The 27,700-nt window shown below is 37.5% G+C and overlaps 1 protein-coding gene and 1 long non-coding RNA gene across 3 annotated transcripts; one reads left to right on the plus strand and one right to left on the minus strand.

Annotated features, from left to right (window-relative positions):
* Positions 1–311: 311 nt before the first annotated feature.
* Positions 312–8,442, minus strand: LOC142170709 (uncharacterized). Its single transcript, XR_012700100.1, has 2 exons — positions 7,747–8,442; positions 312–6,072 (listed from the first exon to the last, which is right to left on the minus strand). It is a non-coding gene; the product is annotated as an uncharacterized LOC142170709 (long non-coding RNA).
* A 7,155-nt stretch (positions 8,443–15,597) lies between these two features.
* Positions 15,598–20,791, plus strand: LOC107765751 (putative ETHYLENE INSENSITIVE 3-like 4 protein). Of its 2 annotated transcripts, XM_075232952.1 has the most exons (4): positions 15,598–15,836; positions 16,426–16,502; positions 18,866–18,959; positions 19,069–20,791. In XM_075232952.1, exon 4 carries the CDS (start codon positions 19,223–19,225, stop codon positions 20,711–20,713), a length of 1,491 nt encoding a protein of 496 aa, XP_075089053.1. In that variant the 5' UTR covers positions 15,598–15,836; positions 16,426–16,502; positions 18,866–18,959; positions 19,069–19,222; the 3' UTR covers positions 20,714–20,791. The 2 variants fall into 2 exon arrangements, with proteins under 2 accessions (XP_075089053.1, XP_016439923.1); XM_016584437.2 differs by lacking the exon at positions 18,866–18,959 and having other exon boundaries at positions 19,232–20,791.
* The last annotated feature ends 6,909 nt before the right edge of the window (positions 20,792–27,700 follow it).

The raw sequence follows: 27,700 nt of genomic DNA on the forward strand, positions 1-27,700 counted from the left end.
ATTTTTTATGATTTTAAAATATTAAACATGCATGAAAATGCAACTAAATGAATGCAATCAATTTAAAAGAAAATCCTAAAATTCCATAAATTCAAAAATAAATAGGAAAAAACTTTTTTTTTCTGCAGGAATGTTTTTCTGTGAGGCAAAAATTACGTGCTCACAGCTGTCCCTCTTTGCTTGAAAACACAAAGAGTTTTCGGCAAAGATAAAATGAGCAATTACGAGCGATTCTTTCCCATTTGGATATTCCATGGGAAGCATATGAAATTTTTTTACCGAACCTTGCTTCGGAGGTTGCCTACATATCCTTGGCTATAAAGAAATCAGGTCAGTATAGTTCTGAGAGTTTTGGTAGCTGGGACTACTGAATAGCTGTGATTTCACTGTTGTTGATACTGTTACTGCTACTGAGCTCCTTATTACACCAAAATCAAAATGAAAAACTAAACTAACTAAACCTATCAGCTACGGGTTACAAGATTCCTATCTATAAACCTTCTGAAGTTTGATCTTGAGTCTTGGTTGGTTCTCTATGCAGACTTTGATTTGAATCTTGATGCTTGTTAGCAGCAAGTGTTGGTTCATTCTTCTTCAACTTTTCAGATCAAGGCGGGACATGTAAAGTTTGTGACTTCAATCATGCCTTGAGCAGTCCACATCTTTTCTTCACTTCTGCACTTTGAGTTCACTTCTTTTTCTTTTCTTCTGGATTGAGACTTCTTCTTTTGGTCGTCTCGAACCTGGGCCTCGAGGTAAAACCTGCCCAGGCAACAAAACAAACAAACGAACAAAACTTTCCTGCCCCAGGTTTCGCTAGAAAAGTTTCATGAGTTATTGGTAACAAAACTCTATACTACTTCATTACTGAAATAAAAGGTCGAGATTGTGTATCCTGGAAAAAGAGACTAGAGAGTGGTGACCCTATGTCTAGAATGAAATCAACTAGGGAGTGGAGACCCTATGTTGGAAAAGCGACTAGGGAGTAGAGATCCTATGTCTAAGATAAAATCAACTAGGGATTGGAGACCCTATGTTGGAAAATCATCAACTAGGGAATGATGACCCTATGCTGGCATCAACTTGGGAGTAGTGACCCTACATTGGCATCAAGTTATGTTGGCATCAGGTTAAGCTGGCATCAACTAGGGAGTGGAGACCCTATGTTGGCATCAACTAGAGATGGTGACCCTATGTTGGCATCAGGTTATGTTGGCATCAACTAGGGAGTGGAGACCCTATGTTGGCATCAACTAGGGAGTGGTGACCCTATGTTGGCATCAGGTTATGCTGGCATCAACTATTGATAACATCAACTAAGGAATGGAGACCCTATGTTGGTATCAACTAAGGAGTGATGACCCTATATTGGCATCAGGCTATGCTGGCATCAACTAAGGAGTGGTGACCCTATGTTGGCATCAACTAAGAAGTGGTGACCATATATTGGCATCAGGTTATGTTGGTATCAACTAGGGAGGGGAGACCCTATGTTGGCATCAACTAGGGAGTGGTGACCCTATGTTGGCATCAGGTTATACTAGTATCAGGCTATGCTAGCATCAACTAGGGAGTGGAGACCCTATGTTGGCATCAACTAAGGAGTGGTGACCCTATGTTGGCATCAGGTTATGTTGGTATCAACTAGGGAGGGGAGACCCTATGTTGGCATCAACTAGGGAGTGGTGACCCTATGTTGGCATCAGGTTATGCTGGCATCAGGTTATGCTGGCATCAACTAGGGAGTGGTGACCCTATGTTGGCATCAGGTTATGCTGACATCAACTAGGGAGTAGGACGCTGGCATCAACTAGAGAGTGGAGACCCTATGTTGGCATCAACTAAGGAGTGGTGACCCTATGTTGGCATCAGGTTATGCTGGCATCAGGTTATGTTGGTATCAACTAGGGAGTGGTGACCCTATGTTGGCATCAACTAGGGAGTGGTGACCCTATGTTAGCATCAGATTATGCTAGCATCATGTTATGTTGGCATCAACTAGGGAATGGGAACCCTATGTTGGCATCAGATTATGCTGGCATCAGGTTATGTTGGCATCAACTAAGGAGTGGTGACCCTATGTTGGCATCAACTAAGAAGTGGTGACCATATGTTGGCATCAGGTTATGCTGGTATCAACTAGGGAGGGGAGACCCTATGTTGTCATCAACTAGGGAGTGGTGACCCTATGTTGGCATCAGGTTATACTAGTATCAGGCTATGCTAGCATTAACTAGGGAGTGGAGACCCTATGTTGGCATCAACTAAGGAGTGGTGACCCTATGTTGGCATCAGGTTATGCTGGCATCAACTAGGGAGGGGAGACCCTATGTTGGCATCAACTAGGGAGTGGTGACCCTATGTTGGCATCAGGTTATGCTGGCATCAGGTTATGCTGGCATCAACTAGGGAGTGGTGACCCTATGTTGGCATCAGGTTATGCTGACATCAACTAGGGAGTAGGATGCTGGCATCAACTAGAGAATGGAGACCCTATGTTGGCATCAACTAAGGAGTGGTGACCCTATGTTGGCATCAGGTTATGCTGGCATCAGGTTATGTTGGTATCAACTAGGGAGTGGTGACCCTATGTTGGCATCAACTAGGGAGTGGTGACCCTATGTTAGCATCAGATTATGCTAGCATCAGGTTATGTTGGCATCAACTAGGGAATGGGAACCCTATGTTGGCATCAGATTATGCTGGCATCAGGTTATGTTGGCATCAACTAGGGAATGGAAACCCTATGTTGGCATCGACTAGGGAGTGGTGACCCTATTTTTGCAACAGGTTATGTTGGCACCAACTAGGGAGTGGTGACCATATGTTGGCATCAACTAGGGAGTAGTGACCCTATGTTGGCATCAACTAGGGAGTGGTGACCCTATGTTGGCATTAGGTTATGTTGGCATCAACTAGGGAGTGGGAACCCTATGTTGGCATCAACTAGGAGTGGTAAACCTATGTTGGAAAAGACGCAGCTAGGGATTAGAGACCCTATGCTACCATGATTTTGAACTTTTCTTCTTTTCTTTCTTTTCATTTCATTTTTTTCATCATCATTTTCATTTTTTTTATTTAATAAAATGAGTAAAAATGCAGGAAAGAATTTGGAGAAGACTTCCTTTTTGGATTGATTATTGTTGCAGAGCTATTTTAGTCTCTACGTGATTTCCTTTTATTGCACCTGCTTCTTGCAAGGTTGCTTTGAATTACACCTGTTTTTCTGTTTTTCAAACAAAGAACAATTTGTCAGTTCGAAATAGTGGTTCGTTTGTGGCCTTGGGCATTTCAGTCACTTGATCTCGGGTCTTTCATCTGCAACTGGTCGATTCCTGAATACCGATTGCAATTCTAACCCTGGAGAACCTCTGGCTTTTCCAGACTTTGCCATGATGGATGATCGCGTGAGATTCAACCTTTTTGACTTTATTTTGCCTTTGTAGGCCTTTCACTTCTGACTTGTTTTGTCATTTTTTTCCTCTTTTTTTTTTCAATTTTTAACTTTGGAGCATTGGGGAACATTTTGCTCCTCAAACTTTGCTGCAACGGCTAGTCGCGTGGGACTTAACCTTTTCCAATTTTATTTCGCCTTCATTGCCCTTTCATTTCTGGCTTCTTTCTTCCAACTTTAATTTCAGAGCATTTGGGGTATCTTGGCTTTTCAAACCCTGCCGAGATGGTTATCCACATGGAACTCAATCATTTCAACTTCATTTGCCTTTATAGGCACTTCAATTAGATTTTCTCCTTCCAAGAGTTTTGATTTCGAAGCATCGGCCGCCATGGCCAGTCGAGGTCGACTTGATGCCCCTGATGAGGCTGGGTGCCTTTTTGTGTATTAGCTTGTATCAAAGGAGAACCCTGTAAATCAGTCTTACAATCCTTTCTTTATCTTAGTTTCGGAACAAAGTTAGGCCGAAAGGAATTCAAAGAAAAATAAACAATGGAAAGGACAATGAATTTAAACAAAAGGTATCCCTTTCGGGGAAACGACAGAAGGACTTATCTGGAGTACATGACATGCCTTTATGACTGGATGTCTTATTTGTGCAAACCGTCCGACTCTCAGAAATTCATCACAACCTTTGCCTCGAAATCGAGAAACCTTGTACAGGACTATGTCAGTGTCAGTGACTGAAGATCCTCTTTTTCGATCAGTGGTGCTCTTTGCGGGTTTTCACGAGATGACCTCTCTCATTTCTCTTCTCACCATCGCCTTGTAGTGATATTTGCGAGTTTTCACTAACAAGACTTTCATTTTAGTTTCTTTACTTACCATCGTCTTACAGTGCCAGTGGGAGTTTTCATCGATAAGACTCTCTCATTTCATTTCTCTCATTTGGTTGTATCAGATCCAAGTATCTGTATCCTCCAATTCTTGAACATTCTCGGTGATTGATCAGAAGGACTTGAACAGGGGTTTGGAGTAAAAAGCATTTGGATTGAATTACAACCTTGGAACCTTTCAGGCAAACCCATCGTCGAACCATTGTAACTTCTGCCCCAGTTTCAACTTTTGGGGGAATTTGGATTTTTATTTTGGTGTGAATGAACCCCAGAGTGAGGTTGCCTATGTATCCTTTCAGAATCAAGTCGAACGTAGTTCAAGGAACTTTATTTTTTATTTTCTTTGTTTTTCTCTTTTCTTTTGTGTTTTTTTTTTCTCTTTCTTTTTCCTTTCCTTTTTTTCTTTTTTTTTTCTTTCATTTTTCATTTCATTTTCTTTTTATCTCTTTTTTGTTGTTTTTTTTCAATAACACTTTCAAGTTCCAAAGAGGGTAATCAAAGAAAGGTAATCGGCTCAAAGGGTTTGCAAAGGATTGAATATTTGGATAGTGAAAAAGAAAGTCATCTTCATCCCAACCAGAGAACATTATTGTTATATAGAGAATCCAACATAGTACTTTTTGACTGCACTTGCGTTGACAGTTGTTTCAGGGACATTTCCTTCGATGTGTCCCAAGTACAATGTTCTCTTTTGGTAGTACTCTTGTTGCAATGTATGGACCTTTCCAATCTGGAGCCACTTTTTCTTTAGCTGTTCCGATTCATTGTTTTATTTTCTTAAACTTATCTTCATTGCAATCTAATTCTTGATTCATTATTTCGAGGTCTGACAGCGTTTTAGGATCCGGGCATGAGGTCTGCAAGCATGTCATGTTATTTAAATCTGCATTTAATAGAACTAAAAAGAGAATAAGAAAAGTGACAATAAGAAAAGAGACATTCCTGGGCAATGAAATGAATTTTTTTTAATTTTAAAGATAGAAGGGTTTACATAGGAAAGTAAGACAATAAAGTAAACCATCCGGATCACACCCTGAGATAATCCGGACGCAGAAAGGATCGCAAGACTGGCTACCGAGACTCCCGTCTGATAGGAAATTTTCAAGTTTGGCGACCGTTTTTTAGTTTTTCTTCTTCTCGGCAATGGCCTTCAGTGCCGGATCAAATTCCTTATCTTCACAAATCATTCTGACTACTGGCCCATTGTTGTGAGCTGGCAAGGGATTGTTCGTCACATCTGGAGCCTCCTCGTCCTGAAAAATGATTCTTTCGGCTTCAATCAAATTTTTAATTGCCCTCTTGAGGGTCCAACAGTCCTCTGTACTATGTCCCACTACTCCAGAGTGGTATTCACATCTAGCATCAGCTCGGTGCGAGGGGGACTCGAGGTTCGGCCGGTTCGGGGCCACTGGCTGCAGCAGACCTAGCCTGATTTGCTTTTCGAACAAGCTTGAATATGATTCACCAATATGGGTGAACTGATTCTTTCTGAAAGGCTCTCTTGGGCGAGGATTGTACTGGGGGACATTTGGTTGGGATTATATGGAGCTTGGTAAGGATGGGCATTTCTGGAAGGTGGAGCTCATTTTTGTGTATAATGATGTGACCGCATGTAAGGTTGCGCGCTCATCACCACGTAGGAAGGCGGTGCCAAATCATAAGCAGCATCTTGAAAGGGATAATAGTATGGTAGGACCGAGGCCATATGAACCATGCCTTTGGTTCTTGTGAAGTAAGGATGAAAAGTGAGATTACCAACAAAACCAACCACCTGAACAGAACCTGGCTAATTTGCACACCCAACAACCTTGTTAGTTTTGAAATGCTTAACAGATAGGAAATCGCACGTTTGGATGCAATGCACCTAAACAGTTAAACGTTTCTACCATGTGTTTGAACGATTGCTTGTTTCATCCCGGCCTTAACTAACCTTTTTCACTCTGTACCTCTTTTCTTTCATTTCTGTCTCTCTTTAATCACTCTTGATTTTCTCATCTTGTTTCTGTCACTTTTATTTTTGGCACTCTCTTTTTCTCTTTTTGTTTTTGTTACTCTTTTGTTTATTACTATTTTTTCGCTCTTTTTTCCTTTTATTTTTGTCACTCTTTTCTTTCTTTTTCACTCAATTTTTCTTTTCTTTTTTTAGTTTATTTTTCACTCAATTTATTTTATAGATATAATTGAATCCGATGGGGATTGCCTACGTATCATGACGCCGCATGAATCAGATAATTAGCACATTAGGCCCACAAACACAGTAAGAAGACAATTTATACAGTTTAAATGATATCAAAGCGGTAGCGGCAATTAGCACATTAGGCACACAAACACAGTAATATCAAAAATCAAGAAAGCTAAGTATAGATCACATTACAAGCTCGAATTCTGAATCTTGAACCAGAGATTCTGGGTTCTTATTCCCCAGCAGAGTAGCTAGAGCTGCCACACCTCCTTTTTTCCGAGGAGGATAGGGAGTTTTTCCAATTTAAGTGACATTATTCGGATTAGGATTATTTATTTTATTTTAGAGTCGCCACTTGAGATAATTTATGGATCCAAGTCACCGGTTTATTTTAAATCCCAAATCGATAATATTTGACTCTGTTTAAAGGCTGTGAAACCAGAAGACCTGGTAAGGAATTCTGTTAACCACTTTTATCATCTACCACTTTTAATTATGATGTTTATGGATTTAATCTTGAAACGGATAACATGTGTGTAAACCCGCTTAATTTGGGGTGCTTAAATCACGTCATGCATACGTGTACACAATTAATCACATTTTATTAGTTTGGGATTGTTTGGCCAAAGTTGCGCGAGCGCATACTTTGATTTATTTTTGGGAATCGTAACCATATCACGCGAACATGTACACAATCACGATGATTTGATTAATTAGAGTGTGCCTAAAAGCATACTAACATATTGATTTTGAAGTTATGAGGCATTTTTCTTATTATGGAAAACTTGACCAAATTTATTCAAAGAATGGGCCTTCTGAATTTGGAAATTCGGTCCATTTATTAGAAGAACGTTTCATAAAAAAGAAAGCTATTCTCAAGCCCACTTCTCAATTAGTGATTTAACCAAACAAAAACTTATGAGTCAAAACTCTTTAACTATTATTAATAAACAAACAACGACCCACATTATCAATCAATAACCCAAATTATCATTTAATATACAACAAAATCAAATGGCTCAATTCCAGCATAACTACTGTATTTGTTTTTTTTATTTAACAAATAAAAGAAGAGATCAAACCATGAATATTTAAGACATTTTTCTAACAAACATGCTGAATATCCCAACTCATAAAAATGGCAACATGTCAAAACAAAGAAGAAATCAGAATATACACAAACATAGTAATGTGGTCACGTTTAGTTCAATCTTGACAGGAGCTAGCAGAATAAAGCAATATTGAAGATTCACACTTAACAATAAAAAACGGACCTTAGTGAAACTTGACTCGCCGACTCGGCCACAAAACTAGAAATCACAGACGAGTAAAATTGACGGAGCTCATCAAAATTTCAGCGAAACAGCAACAGCAGTAGCGAATAACGAAATTTCAAACCAATTTCTCTTCCCTCGAACTCCTATTTCACTTTGGTTTTTTTGAAAGTTTTCATTCCCAAATCTGACTTTGCAAGAAAAATTATATTATTTTTAACTTTAGAGGGTGGCGGCTAAGTGAAGAAGTGTAGGGCTATTAGGGTTTTTCAATTTTGGGGAAGGTTCTTATTTTTTCTGGTGTGTGTGTATTAGTGATGAAGGTGAGAGTTGAGAGTCGCCGTTTTTGGAATTTTTAGGAAGGAGGATGAGTTTTTTTTTGTTGAAGAAGAGAGGAGAATGGAGCCGTTGTTAGTGTTTTTAGGGAGGGGTTCTTTTTTCTATGGGAATTGGAGGAGATGGGGATAACGGCTGAAGCTCTCAAATGGGGAGAGGATTTCATTGCAGCAATAGAGGAAAAAGAAAAAAAGGGGTGCCGTTGGTGTAGGGAAGTCCAATTATTGCCTTTTTTTTTTGGTGGGGGGATCATTTTTGTTCTCTTGAAGGGAAGGGGATCCAAAATTAGGTCTAGGATTTTTTGTGGGAAGGGGCTAATAAGGAAGGGGGAATCCGATTAGGCTTGGGATTTTGGGTCCTGAAATTGACCTATTAATTTTGCTTGGTCTAGTTAAGAATGTTAACAACCCAATCCTTCTTTTGTTTTAATTGCTAATTAACCACTTTAGATAACACACCTAAATTGAAACTAAATTTGCAAAATTAGCCTGTTAACTATCATTTAACCAATTATTTAACTAAAAATGCATGTAAAATGACTAACATATTATTTTATTATATTTTTTATGGTTGTAATTTTCATGCATTAATCTAACAATTAAAGAGTAATTAATTCTTAAAAATACAAGTTAAACCTAAGATGGCATGAACTGAAAATGTGATAATTTTTTTATGATTTTAAAATATTAAACATGAATGAAAATGCAACTAAATGAATACAATCAATTTAAAAGAAAACCCTAAGATTCTATAAATTCAAAAACAAATAGGAAAAAATTATTTTTGTGAATTTTGTAGGAATGTTTTTCTGTAGGGTAAAAATAACGTGCTCATAGGACATAGGGAAGAAGGTAGGTTTTGAGGGAAAAATTGGGATCTTTTGTGACTCAAAGTTGTCATTTCTCAGAAGTTGAATTTGTTCTCTAATTGAAATCGTCTCTTTTTGTTGTTGTTGGAAGAATTGGAAAAGTGAAGTTCCTAGCGGACAAATCTCATATTGTAAATTTGTCAACCTTAGTTCCAAGGCTATGATAAGTTCTGCATGGTGAGACAATGTCTGCTCCACTTTTTTCTCAATTGTTTCATTTTGTTCATCATTTTGTTTTGTGTATGGGCCACGTTCTTTATGGTGTTGCCGATGTTGTTCAACACTTTATTTTGGGAGATGGAATTTTATGACTGCGAGTTCATTATTGCATCGATATCACTTGTCGGGGTTTTTCTCCAGTAGGTAGCACTATATTTTTTGGGAGATTTTTGGAGCATGTTTTATACCCTCCTTTTCAAAAGGTAGAAGTGAATGAAAATGTTGGGTATGGCTGGAGCTTGAAGGACTTAGCATGAATATCTGTGGTTGTGTGGGATTTGTGGTTTTTTGAGTTGGTGAAGTTTTAGGTTCAGGTGACTTTTTGGATTTTGGGGTATGAGCTGATGGTGGTTTGGGTTTGGGTGTAGTTTCACTATCTTCCCAGCTTGGAGTGAATGTTTTTGGTAATTTTGGCCATTCTTAGGGTTTGTAACTGACAAGAAATTCATATTTACCCGGACGGTTTAATGAGCCAATTGAAGAGTCTTTATTATCATATTTTGCTCGAAATTGCTTTTCCTTGGTGCTCCCTTTTTTCTTGGATTTTGGTTTGGTCTCGTTGAGGCCAAATCTTTCCCAATGACGCAGGTGGTGTTCATCATATTCTCCAATTGGATCATCCAAACAGTCTTGCCAGTCGTAACCAAGATCTCATAGACAGTATCCCGTGAAGGGGCACTTGAACCACCAAACTTGTTTACCCTATTTGTCAAAGTGTTGGCACCAGTCATGTTCTTCCATGATGCTTTGTATATTTTAGAAGAACTCTCCGTCAGGTTCAGGGTATGTATCTGTTGTATCTTTGGGTTAAATCATTTGGTAAGAGAAGATGATTTTATTAGGTTTTTTGAGATGAGAATGGTCAAAGCTTATGCAAACGGTTTTATCATTTCTTTTGGTAAAATTTAGCTCACCAGATTGCAGAGATTCCTCTAGTTCCCTTAACTTTTTTATAATTTGTGATCCAGGAATCAAGGAGAATTTTGACAAGCTTATCTCTGAAAATTTGTCTGGGTATTCGGGTGCACATGGTGTTTCCTTTGGTAGCATCAATATTTAAGAGTAAAGCATTTTCTCCTCTGGGAAGGCAGAGATCCATGGCATGATTTTGGACTCGCCACGCCATTTGGTGATGAAGAGTGGCTTGGATGGAATCTTTAGCTTGTGGGGCTTCTTGGATTTGGACTCGAATTTTTAGTGCTTCGGTTACGTATGGGTCATAAAGGGACATGTTGAAATTTGGAAAGATAGTTATGAAGACAGTCCCAACATTCAAGGTAACTTCTGTAGTACCTAAATTCGCATGTTGGTACTCCAAGTATCTTGTATCTAGAAGAGAAAGTTGAGCTACAATAGGTTGACCTTTTCTTCTGTGATATGTTAAAGCGATCCAGATAGCACCAAAATGGATATGGATAAAACCATGATCTCTCCATTGTCTGAAAAAATTATCTGGGATTTGAAGGGTGATAAATTGTTCCTCTCGAGTGGCAAGAATAGGATAGTGGTCAAGTTTTGAGGCAACAACATATTCTTTGACTCCTTTTGGTCTGTGTTGGACTAAGGAACGAATTTGGGTCCAGGGTAAAAATGATTTTTTGGCAAAAGCTGAGTAAGAGTTTATGAAGGATAGTTTAGTGGAGGATACTTTCTGTTCGTCGGGTAGGATATCTACTTCATAGAGGTAATCATATTTTTTGGACAAGGTTTTATATAGAGTAGGGGACATATTCATTTTTGCAAGGAAAGAGGATGATGGAAATAACTCAGATATATTGGTAAACTGTTCCTCCCTCCGAAAGGATGGGGTGGCTCTGATACCACAGTATAAGGAACAGAGCAAGAGACTCCAAGAATGCAAACTAAACCATAGATATGAAAGTTTCCCTACAAAGGGGCTGACTTCAACAACCCATAAGGGACGACTTGCCAAGATAAACTAACAGTTAATTTGCTTATAGTCGCAAAAGTTTTCCTACAAAAGGGCTAGCTTCAACAACCCATAAGGGACGGCTTTCCAAGCTGCACAACTCATAAAATTTTTGTACTATAACCAATGTTAGCTGTTATAACTCAGAAAACTTTCGTACTACAATAAGCTAACTTTCTTAAAGTATTCTTACTCTATTTTCATACATGGACCGGCCTTTCTATCCGTTCGAAAGAAAGAACAAGAGGGAAATTTAGAAAGAACTCATATGTAATATATCACAAAGATTTACAAAGGTTACCAGATAAACCATAATAGTTCTTGGGAAAAATCTTTGGCTTGTGCTATGAATATATGGCAGAATGGATATTCTGGGTTGACTCAATAAGGCTTAAGAATCGATCCTCCATGTTTCTAGAACTTGGAGCTCATAATAAGTTCTTTTTTCCCTTATAATTGATGGATCAAAGGGATCCATGAGGTTGAACAATTCTGGTGGATGATCTATTGGTTTCAATGAACTTGTTCCTGGTATATTTGAAAACATAAAGATGTGACTGATTAACTTTTGCTTTAACAACATCTTCGCTGGGGAAAATCTCTTTGAGAATTCTTCCGATCGAGACAGAAAATCTGCGAGAATATCCTTTACTTTAAGGTGCTTGATTTGAAACTTGTATGGAGAGAACCATTGAGCCCATCTAAGAATCTGAGGATTGGGAATAATTTTTGCAACTATCTGGATCATCTTTGGGAAGACCTTCATATCAATCTCTATCAGAAATTCTGTATAAATCAGGAAAACAATGAATTTCTTGATTCCATTCTTTACTGCAAGAATTTCCTTAAAAGTGGAATGATAATGTCGCCCGACATCTTTGAAATTTCCTCTGGCATATCCGTATATTTTCTTCTGGACATCTTTTCTTCAAATAGAACGACACTCAAATATTCATTGCTAGCATCAGTTTGTAGTATCTTCTTACCTTTTGAAGGGATGTAGATGGACTTGACATTTTTGGATATCTCTTTTATTTCCCTGACTGCTTCATCTTGTTTCTTTCCCCATGATGGAGCATTTTTCTTGAGCATCTCTGTGAGCGAAGAAATGTATGTAGAGATATTTGGGATGAAATCTCTTACATAATTTACTACACCCAAGAACTGTTGGATCTGCTTTGTTGTGAGACTGGTATCTAGAAATTTGAGTAGTTCCTTGAATATATGTGGTCGTGGACTGTATGCACCTTGGACAAAATGCATTCCGAGAAAATCAATCTCTTTTTGAGCAAGAACCATTTTTTTGCTGAAAGCATGATCTCATACTTGTTACCAATGCGTCAAATTGATGAAGCAAGTTAACATGTTCCTCTAATATATCACTAAATAATCGGATGTCATCAATATACACTAAAGAGGTATGGAGAATGGGCTGGAATATTTTTATCATGGCTTTTTGGAACAAGGAAGGTGCAGTTTTTAATGTGAAGGGAATGACTTTCCATTGGAAGTGATGATCAGGGATGCAAAATCCTGTTTTGGCTCTTTCTTCGGGGTGGATTCCCAATTGCCAAAATCCAGATTTAAGATCGAACTTGGAAAAATATTTTGTGTTAGCTAAGTGGGAGAAAAGAGTGAATTTATTTGGGATATGAAATTTATCATCATGGAGGAAATGGTTAAGTGGCTGGTAGTTAATAACTAACATGAGTTTTCCTTTTGTTTGCTCAGCTCTTTTGTTGACATAAAATGCTTCGCAGGCCCATTGCGAATCCGATGGCTCTATCAGATCAAATTCCAAAAGTTCTTCACATTCTTTCTTTGCAAGATGAAGATGATCTGGATTCATGCCTGAATGACTGGCTTTTGTTGGATTGATGTTTTCATTCTTCTTAAAAGGGAGCTTGATAAAAAAACTCTCCATTCTTCCATAACGGGCTTTTCCCTTTCTTCATAAAATCCTTGTGGGATTCATCACATGAATGCTCAATGGGATTTTGTTCAATCTCCTTGATTTGTTCGTCGTTGGTGATTTGGAATAACCTTAGAATTTCAGAATTATGTTTGAACTGCTTCTTAAATGTTATCCCACTAGCCCTAATCTGGAGTTGATCTTTTAGTTGTCTGAAAATGTTGAATCCAACAATAAGATCTTTCCCTGGTACATCCAACCCTATCAGCTTGGTTTTGTACTTCAATCCTAGAAAGAACTCAATTGTTACTGGGTGCTTTATAATGATGGTGATAGTTAAGATTCCATTTGATGCAGTGTTGAAATCCTTAAAGTGCGGAACCCATTGATCTTCCAGGAGAACAACAGGATCCATGAGTGAACAAGCAGCTCCAGTGTCAATGAAAGCAATGACTCAAGTTGGTTTATCCCATTTGGATGAATAAACCTTGAGTTCCACTTGAGGGATGACTGTGATAGCATTGATCTCTTCCTGGACTTTAGCGGCTAATTCGAAAGTTGATAATGGTCATCACCATGATCGTCGTATATATCAAGAGAGAATAGGGTTTCTTCTGTAGATTCATTGTCCATAGAGAATATGGACCCGAGGTCTTCTTCTTTTCCGAGATGTATGCCAGTGTAATCTTCAATTTCTTGCAAGAGCTTGATAGATTTCCTCGAATGGGGACAATTTCTTGTGAAATGTCCAATCTTGTGGCAAATAAAGCATCTGTTCTTTTTGTGAAAATTTCTTGGTCTCCTTCGTCTGAAATATTTTGTGCACCTCCTGGATATTGATTTCCCATCTGGAATTATTGGCCAACTGAACCTCCTGAATCCTCTCTATCGCCTAGATGTGTGGCAGGAACATCCTGATCCGGTGATCAGATCAGATTTGCGACATGCTTTGTCAAGCGATGGGTTGTGTTGGATAATTTATTTTAGGGCAGAGCGCTTCGTACAAATGTCATCCAATGCGACGAAAATAGCTTGCCTGATGTAGCCAACTTGTGGGATTGTTATGGACTGAAACTTTTCTTCAATGATGGTCATGGTTCGGCTTGCCAACAACTTTGGAAGGGAAGAAACAAAGGCTTGCTTCAGATTGATGTCTCCACCGATCTCGAAGTATATCTTCGCTATTTTTTTAAAATTTTTGTCAATGTCATTTCTGTCGAATGACACACACTTCATCTCGAAGAGTTGCCTTCGTATCTTTTCTTGTCTTTGGCCAGTATCTCAACAGAAAACTTCATGTAGGATTCTGATGCTGAAGGCAAAGTCTTGGGAAGTAAGAAAAGTGTTTTTGTCTTGAATTCCAAGTGAGTTCCACCAATCTATGAGGATTCCTGAGAACCGTGAAGTGAGTTTTGACAGGATGATATACTTTTCTCGTTCCACCAAATTTTTGGTCACCATCCAAGTATAGAAGTCTTGGATCCTCTAAGGCTATTTTGAAACCTTGATGTCATCTAATGTGAAAGTGTGGAAACCAGTTCCAACTAGATTTGACGTCATGTGCTCATATCTTTTTTCTGGGATTCGTTCATCTGTCATGCCTTCTTGTTCCTCATCTACTTCGGATATTTCTGGGTCTCATGGCTGGTTTACAAATATTGGGGGATCATCATCCTCGGAAGAGTTTGATGTTGATTCAACGTTTATATTGCTTATAGAATGATGCTAACAATAAAGAGATTTAATGGATAAGAAGAATTCGATTATATTAGAAGTCGTCGATTTATGCCAAAAATTATTAAAGCATCTCAAAAAATTATTGGGAATTACTCTTGACATAATATATATATATATTAAAAAAAATTATAGCCTCAACAAGGTTTGGCTTTATATGTATAGGCTTGAACTGTAATCAGCAGAAATTCAGATTGGGACAACTAAGCATCAACAGCGAGTGTTTCACATGCATCCACGCAAAGTGAAAAAAACATGCATGACGTAACTCTCTTCTTCTCCTAGCAGAACTCAGAGCTTACCTCCAACACTTTCCGCAATTCCATAACGGCCTTATAACCTCAGACCTGAATCACTCCCTCCATCACTCCATTGCTTATCCCTCCAAATTCACCCCTTGGAAAAAGCCACCTTTGGAAGCAGAGCCAAATTTAAAGTTTACGGATTTTAAATTTTAATATTTTTTAAGTTATTTAATTTTAAATTAATAATTTATAAATATTTAATAGATTCCTTAAAATAAATATAAATATTGAATCGAAGTTTCTCGATTCCGCTGAACTGTTATCTTCAAGGGTAACTCTGTCCTGGCCCCTGCTTTCACCGCCATACTACACTATATACATATACATATATATATATATATATCAATTGAAAAGATTAATATCGCTTGGCTCCACTGATACACATTCATGTGCTTAAACAATTGTCTCATAGGAATATTTGGTTTCGCTTAGTTACAACCAAAAAATAATAATAATTACATTTGAATTACTATATTACCCCCTTTATTATTTATCTAAATAATTTTTATTTTATTTTTTTGAAAACCCCCTACAAATATTCCAATCGCTACAAATAGTTGCACAAACTCACGCCTACAAGGAAAAGTCACTTAACGAAATGGTGGCAACTTTTGATATGAAGAAAGTATCTCTTTAAACTGCATCGAAGGGGTACAAGTGATTGAGACATAGATGATTATCATCTATCCACAATTAATCCCTTGCCCTTTTGGATGTGATTACAATTTGTGAATAAACATTACGCCTTGATCTACTACTACTGCTAGCTAGAAAAAAAAGTAACAGGTATAATGCTTTTTTGCTTTGTTTCTCTTCTTGTTTAAAAAAATATATATAAAAAAAATAAATTCTCATGCTAGAATAGTTTCATGTATCTTGCGATGGGAATCACTTCTTTTATACCTTAATACATGCTAGAAGAGTTATTATAATTCCATGTCTCTTCAACAAAAAAGGATTTGGTGAGTTGGGATGGGGCAGAAGCGGATCCAAGAGTTGAACTTTATGGGTTCAAATTTGAAATTCTACCACATCGTGTCTAATTCACAGGGTTCAAACTCTATTTTTTATATTTATTTAGTTAAACTTTTAATAAATATACAGAGCCTAAGCCAAAGCTACTGGGTTCATATGAATCCGTAACATCGGCTCCGCCCTTGGGATGGGTTGGAGATAGTTGAAGAAATTAAAGAAACGAAATCTTGATGTTAATAGTTGCAAAATTTATATATATCAACTCATGAAAAAACATAATAGAACATCAAGCTTCAAGTTTATTAATTAAGACTTAATTGTTTATATTCTAAATTGTGATTGCTGCAGTTTCATTTAGTTGATTCTACATGTGATGAGATAATGCCTGCAAATATTTCAGGAAAGCCTATTTTCGAAGCTTTTGCATAGATGGGGCATGTAGCATAACATTTATGATGTTGTTCATATAATGACAAGGTATGTTTCAGGGAGTATGTCCTAGAATAGTATTGTTGGTGATTTATTCTATGTTCTATTTTATAATTCCAGTATGTGAATTTTACATAGTTCATCTTTTTTTGGTTAATACATTTTCCATAATACAGTAACATCAACATGTGCATCTTAGATTTATTTTAATCAACTTTATTCTATGAACATTTAGTTGGGGATTTGCATCTATACCCGCTTTTTGGGTCACATTTTAACTTGTGCCTATTTTGGAAAAAAAATTGCAAGCGTACCCGCTTTTTCGCGTAACTTCAGCATACGGGGCTGAAGTAGTAAAGACAATCACGCAAAACTTCAATAGTCTAGTAGACGGGCCTGAAGTAGCAAGTGTGCTGAACCAAGTGTGCTGAAGTTTTTGTTTGTAATTGCTGAACTTAAGCATAGTAGCTGAAGTTTTGTTCTCCATTTGCTGAAGTTTTTGTTTGTAATTGCACTAAATAAGCTAAAGTTTTTTGTCCTGAATTCATTAGTTTTGTCATTAAGCTTTTTCAAAAACTTCAGCATAAGATGCTGAAGTTATTTAGTTCATTTATAAAAATTCTAGCACTAAATAAGCTAGAGTTTTTTGTCTTGGATAAGCTTTTTCAAAAACTTTAGCAGAGATGCTGAAGTTATTTAGTTCATTTATAAAAACTTCAGCACTAAATAAGCTGAAGTCTTTTTGTCCTGGATAAGCTTTTGCAAAAACTTCAGCAGAGATGCTGAAGTTATTTAGTTAATTTGTAAAAACTTCAGCTTATTTAGTGCTGAAGTTTTTATAAAAAGTGAAAGTTTTAAGACAACGCCGTCAAATTCTCAAGTCATTGCTGCGGAAAAGTTTGCAACCTTTCCTTGCTGAGCAACAGTTGACACATGGTTTAGTAATCCTTTGTCCAGTAGATGGGCAAACCATGTACACTACATCATGTTAATTCTATTAGACTACATCATGTTAATTCTATTAGGAGTTAATGCTTCACTTTTGTATAAATTAACTGGACAAAAAAGACTTTAATTTTTTGAGTACTACAAGAAAGAAAAAAAGGCGATGATTTGACATAAAAGAGAATTAAGACTTTACCAGACAAAAGGAGAAGAGCAAGAAAAGCAACTCGGTGAATAGCCAATTACTGTATCTATGAATATCTGTATTACTGTATATTCATAGCAGCACCAACAGCAGAAGGAGGAGGAGGAGGAGGAGGAGGAGGGAGAGGAAAAAGGGGGTTGAAGTTGTTTAAAAAATGGGTACAAGTTAAAACTTTTATAAAAATGGGTATAAGTTAAATAGGGGCGACCAAATAGGGCGCCCCGTGCAATTTTTACCATTTAGTTGCTTCGGAGTTCAAAACAAGCCTTTTTCGAATTCGTAATTACTTTGCTTTTTAAATATCCTTTTTCCGTTATTTAGCAGGCGTTTGGCCATAAGTTTTGGATTTTTTTTCAAAAATATTTAAAATATATTTTGTTTATAGAATTAATCTAGTGTTTGGGACTTTTTAAAATGTCAAAACTTGCCCCAAATTATGTCCAAACAAATTTTCAATTTCAAATCAAACTTCACCCAACTCAACTTTTTTTTTTAAATATTTGGGAATTTATGTCCAAACGGGTCCTTAGTTTTCTCGTCTCAACGCTAAGTACCTTTTGTAAGTTTTTCCGACAAAAAATTCCGATTAGTTGTGATCAACTCAGCCAGTAATCTTATTTATAGTAGGAGTGATCATTTGCTATAATGGGCTTGTGAACCTTTAGTACCTTTTGTTGGCTGAAGAAAAAAAATCCATTTAGATGTGTGCAAAACCAATGTTTTGATCTCTTGAATTCTTATATATTTTCACGAGTTTAATTATTTTTTGATAACCGGAAGTTTTATTAATACAGAAAATAACACTAAGATCTTACAGTTATATACAGTTAGTGTTATATACAGAAAATAACCGGATGTTATATACAGTTATCACCAGTATCTTAGTGTTATTTTAACACTAAGATACTGGTGATAACTGTATATAACATGAGTTACAAAAGCTCATTTTCCTTTTCTACTCATGTAAGGGACAGAGAAAATCTAATGGTGTGTCTATTTCATATACATTGTCCAACATACACCAATTAATTTGAATTTCTCCGCATAATATGTCAGCCATATCTATTTACAATTAGCTACTGAAACATTAGGTGTTTTGATTCATTGATTTAATGGATAAGAGGGTAAGCAAAAAAGTTTATATTTGGAGAAGGTGATTTGTTGTTCATGAGTTTTCACTTTTCTAGACAATTCTTAATGATGGATTGTATCTACTGTAACATGTTTTCTCACATGGTCAATTTTATGTTGCACTTTTAAGAGGGATATCAATATCGATAACAAGAGTCATGCTCATGACAGAGCAACCAAAACGGATAAAAGGAACATACAACAGGAATATCGTTTACAAGGAAGTACGTACCAAGTGGGATACGTTTCATTACATGTTTGTAATTCATAAAGTCGAAATAAATATAAAAAAACACATGTACCTAATTAAACTTTGATTGTTCTTTTATGTAGATTCAGACGATATCCACTCATCTTGACCTCGCCAAACAAGTTGCCATACAGCTATACACATTAAACTTTGATTGTTCTTTTCTAACTTGTATTCTTCAGTAGATATATTATATCATTGTTGCCTTTTTCTTTTCATTTCTATGACAAATTAAACATGATGCAGTTTGAAGAAATGACGGAGCCTTTGAGCCCAATTGGTGAAGTGGAAGAACCAGAGGAAGAAGAAAATGAAGAAGTTATCAGCTACGATGATCTCAAGAGGCGCATGTGGAAGGACCAGATGTTGTTGCAGAAGCTCAAGTCTATGCGAAGCAGCAGCAAAAAAGAGAGTATTGATGATGAGTCACAACAGGCAAAGGCGCAAGAACAATCTCGCAGGAAAAAGACGTCCAGAGCTCAAGATTCTATTCTCATGTACATGGTAAAAATCATGGAGGTGTGCGGAGGTCAAGGCTTTGTATTTGGGATAGTGCCAGAGAAGGGGAAGCTAGTAACTGGCTCTTCAGATAGCTTGCGAGGTTGGTGGAAGGAGAAAGTGAAGTTCGAGAAGAATGCCCCTATTGCCATTGCTGAATGCTTGCCCGGATTACTGGTGCAGCAGCAGGAGAATGATATATTGGATCCTTCCTCCTCATATATGCATCTTCTTGAAGAACTGCAAGACGCAACTTTGGGCTCACTACTTTCTGCCCTGATGCAACACTGTATCCCTCCACAGCGAACGTTTCCTTTGGAGAGAGGATTAAGCCCACCTTGGTGGCCCACAGGGAAGGAACTGTGGTGGCGTGACCAAGGATTGTTGGCCCTAGAACAAGGCCCACCACCTTATAGGAAGCCCCATGATTTGAACAAGGCATGGAAGGTTAGTGTTTTGGCTGCAGTTATCAAACATATGTCTCCTGATTTAGGCAGGATGAGGAGGTTGGTGATTAAGTCCAAGAGCTTGCAAAACAAGATGACTGCTAAAGAAACATCTACTTGGTGTAAAGTTGTTAACCAAGAACAAGCCCTTCTCGAGCTCACTCAAAGGGCCCTCAAGATTTCAGAAGAGGAAGATGACAAAGAGGATAATCTTGCTTTTGATGGATCTACTAGTACTTTGAGAAGAAATGACATGAAAAGGAAGTCCAACTTTGAGCACCGTGCCATGAACATGGAACAGGATGTATTTTACGCATGCCAAAACTTGAACTGCGCACAGAGTGGTTTAGGTTTGGGATTTGTGGACAAGAATTCAAGAATCGAACATGAGATAAGCTGTTCCCATCGTGATGATCAGCAACGACTTAATTTGTCCATCAACAGTACTACTTTTTCTAGCTTGATTAATGAGGCACAATTGAAGCCACATGAAGAAAGTATATTCGGTAGAGAAGGGGAGATTATTTTCCAACAAGATTTGATGAACAATATGGAGGTAGAAAGGAGCTCTGTAAACTGCCATACACAAATATCAGACGCGGTTCTGGAGAATTTGAAAAACTTTTGGGGAGACAATAATGTTGTCCTTGAACAGCTGGATTATGATCTGACAACTAATGGGAACATGAACTCAAATGGAACTCCATCACAAGATGTTGATCTAAATCATGACGCTGCAACTTGTATTTGGGATCTGGCTTATGATGATAGATTTAAAGGTTGAAAAATTTAATAGTTGTAGCTAGAGAGATCATCTTGTCATGTTTCAAGATTATCTGCATTTCTTGTTTCGAGAAATAAAGTTATGAACATATATAAAACTTGTGTGTCATAATTTTCTTTTCTTCACCTCTTTTCCTATGTTTCTTTATAGATAATTTATAAAGGGCTTTCTTCAGTTATGGCTATGCTATACTGATCTTGGAAAGGAGCAAATAAAAAGGAGTGCTAATTACGTATTTCAATACTGATATAAGAGGGAGCTAGCACTTTGTTAAGGCTCTCAGGATACACTATAATATTTTAAAGTTGAGTACTTCAGCTATCCAACCAACGGTTGAAGTAGTTAGTAGCGGGGCTAAAGCCGCAGGAATAGTTGGTTTTAAGTTCAAGCTTTACTAGTAAATAGTTGATATCTTAAATTCAAGTTAGATATCTGATGTATTGTAGGTCTAACTTTTATCATTTTAACACGGGTCAGTAAGTTGGTGTGTATCTTGATTTGGTTTATAGTATCTTAATTGTTTGCTCAGTCAGTGAGTAGGTTGTCTGGTGTACTTAATCATGTCAACTAATAGAGAATAGTTAATCGAAAGATCTTGTAAAGAACCCAGACACAAGATACACAGCCAAGCAATGTTTTAACAGAGGAAAATTGAAGGAGAAAAAGAGCGATGCAAGAGATGAATGATAATAAATTGGACATAAAACTTCAACTAGGGGAAAAGATGGAAGATGGCAGTCAACTAGTTACATATTTCCTTCCCGCCAACCTTGAGGTATGAAGTGATTAGAGAACACACCATCAGGTCTGCCACGACGATCATGTCGACCAGGACAAATACTGGCGCACCCGTTGCCACCATCACCTCCTTTAGGCCATATGCAACAATCTATCATTCTTCTTTCCTGTACAGAAACTTGTATAAATGGACAAATACATAGTACTCTGCTACTAACTATGTCGCGATCTGGTTCAAAATGATACACACCTACTTACCGACCCATGTTAAATGATCGTGATATTTAGTAATTTTCATCATCTGGTTCTAAGATTTCATCACCTACTAGCATGAGTGACAGCAAAAGGCAGGAAATATCCAAAATTTATGCAAGTGATACATTAAACCTTCAATGAGAGATACTAAAGAGAAATTTAAGGCAGTTCAGTTTAGGTATACGCACACGAACAATTAAGATGCTGGTGCGTAATCTGTTTCGCTTTTGAACTCTTGTTCATGAACTTTGTATATACCACTTCAATGTTCAATGTAGAGACACCTTTAGTTACAATAAAAGATCACCTTTACTTAAAAGCATTGGATTATCCAGTCGTTCAGCACGAGTTGGAATTACAGTGACAAGAAAATTCCCAAAAGGAGATCATAAAATTGCCAATGCAGGCATTTGTTGTGCTTGAGCGACTGTTCAATTTATACTATACACTTTCTATAGTAGTCTTCCAATAAAGAAAAGAATGATATATTTCTACCATCTAAAATAATTAAACTTTAAACTCTTCATTTTACATATTTTATCCTTAATGAAAATGCTTTATAACCACACAAAAATTTTACCCTTTAAATTTTTAAGACTATAAATTTCAAAAAAAAAAATTCTCGGCAAACTACGTCATCTAAATTAAATTAAAACGGAGGGAGTAATATTAAAGTCTATCATTGTGGGATTCTTTTTAGTCTGTGCAAAGAAGAAATAGAAGAAGTTCCAGAAGAAGCAGGTGTTTGCCGCTTTTGTTGAGTTATATTAGCCGCCTTAAATTCCGTCTTTATTACTCCCTCCTTCCAATTTATGTCTATTATTATACTTTCTTTTTTATTCTGTTTTAGAAAGAACGCTACTTTTTAAAGAAGAAAGCGTAATAATAAATGGGTTTTTTATTTGTACAAAAAATAGTACTTTGAGCTTGTAGCATAAAGAGATTGACAATATTTCTTTATCTTTTGAGTAATTCTTTATCCGGAAAAAAAAAATAAGCTTGCTTCTAATTAGTTATGATTAGTTCATGATCTATTTGAAATAGATGGCAATATTTAGTAATTAATATTTGAATTCAACATTCTTATTTTATTTATAGTAATACTTGCTTATATAAATTACATAACATATTTAACCTAAACGAAATTTTGCTATGCTATAAACTTGTTTAATTTAAATAATAAAATTCAAAAATTCTTGTTTATATGATCTTAAGCTCCATGGCTTGTATACAGTCGAAATCAGGTATGCTCGATTTTCTGGGCTCAAGGGTCGCCTCAAGCCCGAGTTCAGGTAAGGTCGAGTTCGAGCTCGAAGACAGAATGCAATGTCCGAGGATCGAAGTGCGCAAGGAACATCAGAGTCAAGTACAACCGGCTCCGAGACAGTGGCATTATGAGTTTGTTACAGAAGGACAAGATTCCCGCCACGTCCCCAAGATCATGGCGTAAATTCTGGAATAGATTTGTACGAATTAGTACAAACCCATACTAGGCGGTTATACAGTTGTCCCAATAAGATTCTTTGTTGTAAATGGAAATGTACCTTATTTAGGGTTTTCCCTATTATATAGATGTTACGCCCCACAATATTACGTCGATATTACGTGCTGCAGTATTATATTACGATGATGTTACGCCTTGCAGTACTACATTACGATGATGTTACGCTTCGCAGTATTAAATTATGACGATGTTGCACCCTATAGTATTGTACGTTGAATTTGTTAAGGTAATTGACATCAGTCCAAGGAAAAAAATATTTGGAGATTATAAGGATTATGTTATTTCAAACAAGTGATGAGTAAATTCGTGAAGGTGAGAGGGGAAGCAAGTCAAAGAAAATAAATTTTCATCCATGTTTTGCATGTTGGGATAAAATTCTGGCCGAGCATTAATATTCGGTATTTATGGACTAGTACCATACAAGGTACCATATGACCATGATAGTAAGATGTATAAGGTATGTTAAAAGTAGATAGTATTTTAAGTCATTTGAGATAGTTCTTAATTATGTGTATAATTGGTAAATTATTGGTTAGTGGGAGTTTAATTAAAATTTGGATAATTAAAGATTTTAGATAATTTAGCCCTCCCAAAAGCGAGGCAGCATCCCCCATGATTTTTAAAATGACTATTAAGTCTTACATAGGTGGCAAATTTAGGGAATTAAATGGCTTATTCATCTAATAAGTGGGCAACACCCGCTATAAGAACTTTCCTACCACTAGTGCTATGTCTTACTTCCAAATATCAAAAGATCAAAAATTAAAGAGATGAGTTTGAGGGGCTGGTCGAAATTTAATCCCTCAAAGAGCAAATATCCCATATCAAATATTACAATCAAAAGTGACATATGCATTGAGATCAAAAGGTGTATGCCTAGATATCAGATGAGATGAAAAAGGCTAAAATATGGGATTGGAAGAATGATTTTACAATCAATGGGTATGGGAATAATGGTCAGTTATGTGTTTGTGTTTGTTGTGTTTCTTTGTGTTTGGGCAGCCACTAGCTCAAAAGGGGACCAAAAGCTTCATTTGGGTGAAGATACGAATGAAGATTTGTCCAAATTAAACACTGTACTTAGAGGTTGAATGCTATTTAAAGGATTACGGTACAACCTGTTCCAAGAATATCATACGGATTTTTTCATACTCTAGGTATGTTAAGGCTATCCCTTCTTTCTTTTTGGCATGATCTATATGACACGAACGAAACGAGCAAATGCACAACTTCCATATATGACTCTATTCATAGAAATACTAGAGATGCGTATGTTCTTGATTCCTCATGTGTCATATTATTCTATCATCTGTTCATGAGTCTCAAAAGTACGTAAGTTGGTAAAGTTTATTTCATGGTATTAATCAGAGGCATAATGGTCTTATGACATACCAAGAGATTTTATTAACGTATTTCACACGCATTTCATGCATTTATACATGCACATTGACCCATGACCAGATAGTGTTATATACGCGTATATATATGTACATGGGATATGGGAAAGGTTATGACGTTATATACGCACCACCACCTGATCAGCTGGTATACATTGATGATTTGCCCACAGTGGCAGAGATGATTTGATGGGATGCCCTCAGAGGCCTGATGATGTTATGAAACATGTACCTATGCTCAACATGATATTCATATGCATATGCATGACACTATAATTATTTCATGATTTACAGAGTTATCCAGACACAGGTTGAGCCATTTACTCTATATTTCTTTCATGTTTGTTTTGTACTTATTTATGTGCCTTACATACTCGGTACATTATTCATACTGACATCCTTTTTGCCTGGGGACGGTGCGTTTCATGCCTGCAGGTCCCGTTAGACAGGTCGAGAGTCCTCCAAGTAGGCAATCAGCTCAGTGGAAGATGTTGGTGCGCTCCATTCGCTTGTCACTAAATCAACATATTCGATAGAAACTCACTTTAAAGTGAAGTGAAATCAATGAGTTCATAAACAAGCCTCTCAGGCAAAGCATCACTCATATGCATGTATATATATCTATCGCCCCTCGGGCTAGCCTCTCTGTCCCTCGTGACTCAACTCTTACCAATCAATACTAACACTCCGTATTCACACTCAATAGGTACCATATAATAACCGCTGCGGCGTGTAGCCCGATCCATATCGCTGCGGCATGCAGCCTGATTCATATATCTTGTCGACGGCGCTCGTTGGGGGTGTGCAGACTCCGGGAGGGGCCCCTTACGGTCCAAGCGCAATATCAAGTCATCTCGTGGTATCAAATCTAGGCCTTCGGCCTTATATCAATGTCAGTATAACACTGCAGCGGCGCGCATCCCGACCCATATAAGCATTGCTGCGGCGTGCAGCCCGATCCGTATCCATATATATGTATGTATATTGTTGCGGCGTGCAGCCCGATCCATAGATATATAATCCTCACAACTAGGACCTCGACCTCTCTCAGTTATTTACCTCACCATCAGACTCTCGGTATATCTCAGTCATCAATCTCACAATCAGACCCTCGGTCTATCTCAGTAAAACAGGGAACTCAGCCCAAAACAGTTTCCACATTTTTAAGAATGTAGTGATAAAGCTAGATTTAAGCAATAAGCAGGTAAAACATGACTGAGGATGTGCTTTCAAACAAATAGAGTGAGGAAAAATAGTAAAATGCCCCTAAGGGTCTCAACAAGTCGGCACAAGGCCCCAAACATGGCATACAGCCCAAAACAGTTATAATAACATCAAACAATTAACTATCAAATGCGCATTTAATTTAATCATTCGGGATGGACTAAGTCACAATTCCCAGCGGTGCTCTACCCCACGCTCGTCATCTAGCGTGTAAGTCACCTCAAAGTAATACAACGATGTATAATCCGGGGTTTCAAATCCTCAGGACAGTATTTACAATCATTACTTACCTCGAACCAGCGAAATTTCTAACTCGCGACACCTTTGCCCCTCAAATTGGCCTCCACGCGCGTCAAATCTATCCAAAATCGGAACGAATAAATCACAATATGCTAAGGGAGCAAAGCCCAAGCGAAAACAATCAACAAAGGGCACAATTCCCGAAATTACCAAAACCCGAGCCCCGGGCCCACATATCGGAATCAGGTAAAATTTACATTTTCAAAATCCTCATACCCTCACGAGTCTAACCATACCAAAACTATCCAATTCTGATACCATTTGGTCCTTCAAATCATCATTTTACATTTTTGAAAGGTTTCACAATTTTCTTCCCAAATTCCATCCCAAATCATGAATTAAATGATGAATTCAATGATAGATTCATGTACTCTAGCCAAATCTGAGTTAAAATCACTTACCCCGATGAATTTCTTGAAAAACCTTCAAAAAATCGCCAAAATCCGAGCTCTCTAGGTTAAAATATTAAACCCAAAACCTCATATTTATCGAGTACCCCTCAGGTTTCAGCCTCCGCAGTCCGCACAAGCCAGTGCGGTCCGCGCAAAAACAACCGCGGCCGCACAGGCCTTCCTCTGCAGTGACAGGCTTTAGTATTTTGGCCATAACTTTCGCGATAGACGTCCACATTGTGATATCGTTACCTTTCTGGAAACTAGACACGAAGAGCTAAAACTTTTCTTTTTGAATCACCTCAAAATTCCTTGTAGATCAAAAGATATGAGCTTCCGGAGTAGGACCAGCGGGAAGGTTCTTCACCGCGGCCGCGCGCCCACTTTTGTACGGTCCGCGCGACACCTACCGCGCCTGCGCCCGCTTTTATGCGGTCTGCACTGCACTCACCATGGGTGCACTTCATTTTGTGCAAACCGCGTGGGTGAGTTTCGGGGCCTGTAACCCTTCTGGACCTGCTACGACCTTGATTTTCGCACTAAAACATCCCGGAACTCTCGAAACTTCAAACCAATTGTACCAATACATCCCATGACATCGTTCAAACTTGCTCAAAACTTTGGAACGCTTACAACAACATCAAATCACCAATTTAACATAGGATTCAAGCCTAAGAACTCCAAGAACTCTTAAATTATGCTTTCGCTCAAAAAGTCTATCAAATCTCGTCCGAATGACCTGAAATTTTGCAAGCAAGTCATATTCAACACTACGGAGCTACTCCAACTTTCAAAATATCATTCCGACCCTTGAATAAAAATCTCACTATCGGACCGTAAACTTCAAACATCCGACTTTCGGCATTTCAAGCCTAAATTAGCTATGGACCTCCAAAACACAATTCGATCACGCTCCTAAGTCATAAATCACCTAACGGAGCTAAAAAATCATAAATTCCGATCCGAGATCATATACTAACAAGTCAAACCTTTCAAATTTAAGGCTTCAAACTGAGAACTGTTCTTCCAAATTCATTCTGATTACCCTGAAAATCAAAACCAATGATTTACGTAAGGCATAATATATACACGGGGCAAGTTATGCCTGAAGACTGGCGATCAAAGTGTAAAAGTTTAAAACAACCGGTCGGGTCATTACATTATGTATACGGATACT

This window comes from Nicotiana tabacum, chromosome 16, assembly GCF_000715075.1.
Source record: "Nicotiana tabacum cultivar K326 chromosome 16, ASM71507v2, whole genome shotgun sequence".
Classification (NCBI taxonomy): Eukaryota; Viridiplantae; Streptophyta; class Magnoliopsida; order Solanales; family Solanaceae; genus Nicotiana; species Nicotiana tabacum.

Coding starts and splice junctions, on each gene's coding strand:
- LOC107765751 (XM_075232952.1), top strand. CDS start 19,223: ATGATGCAGTTTGAAGAAATGACGGAGCCTTTGAGCCCAATTGGTGAA.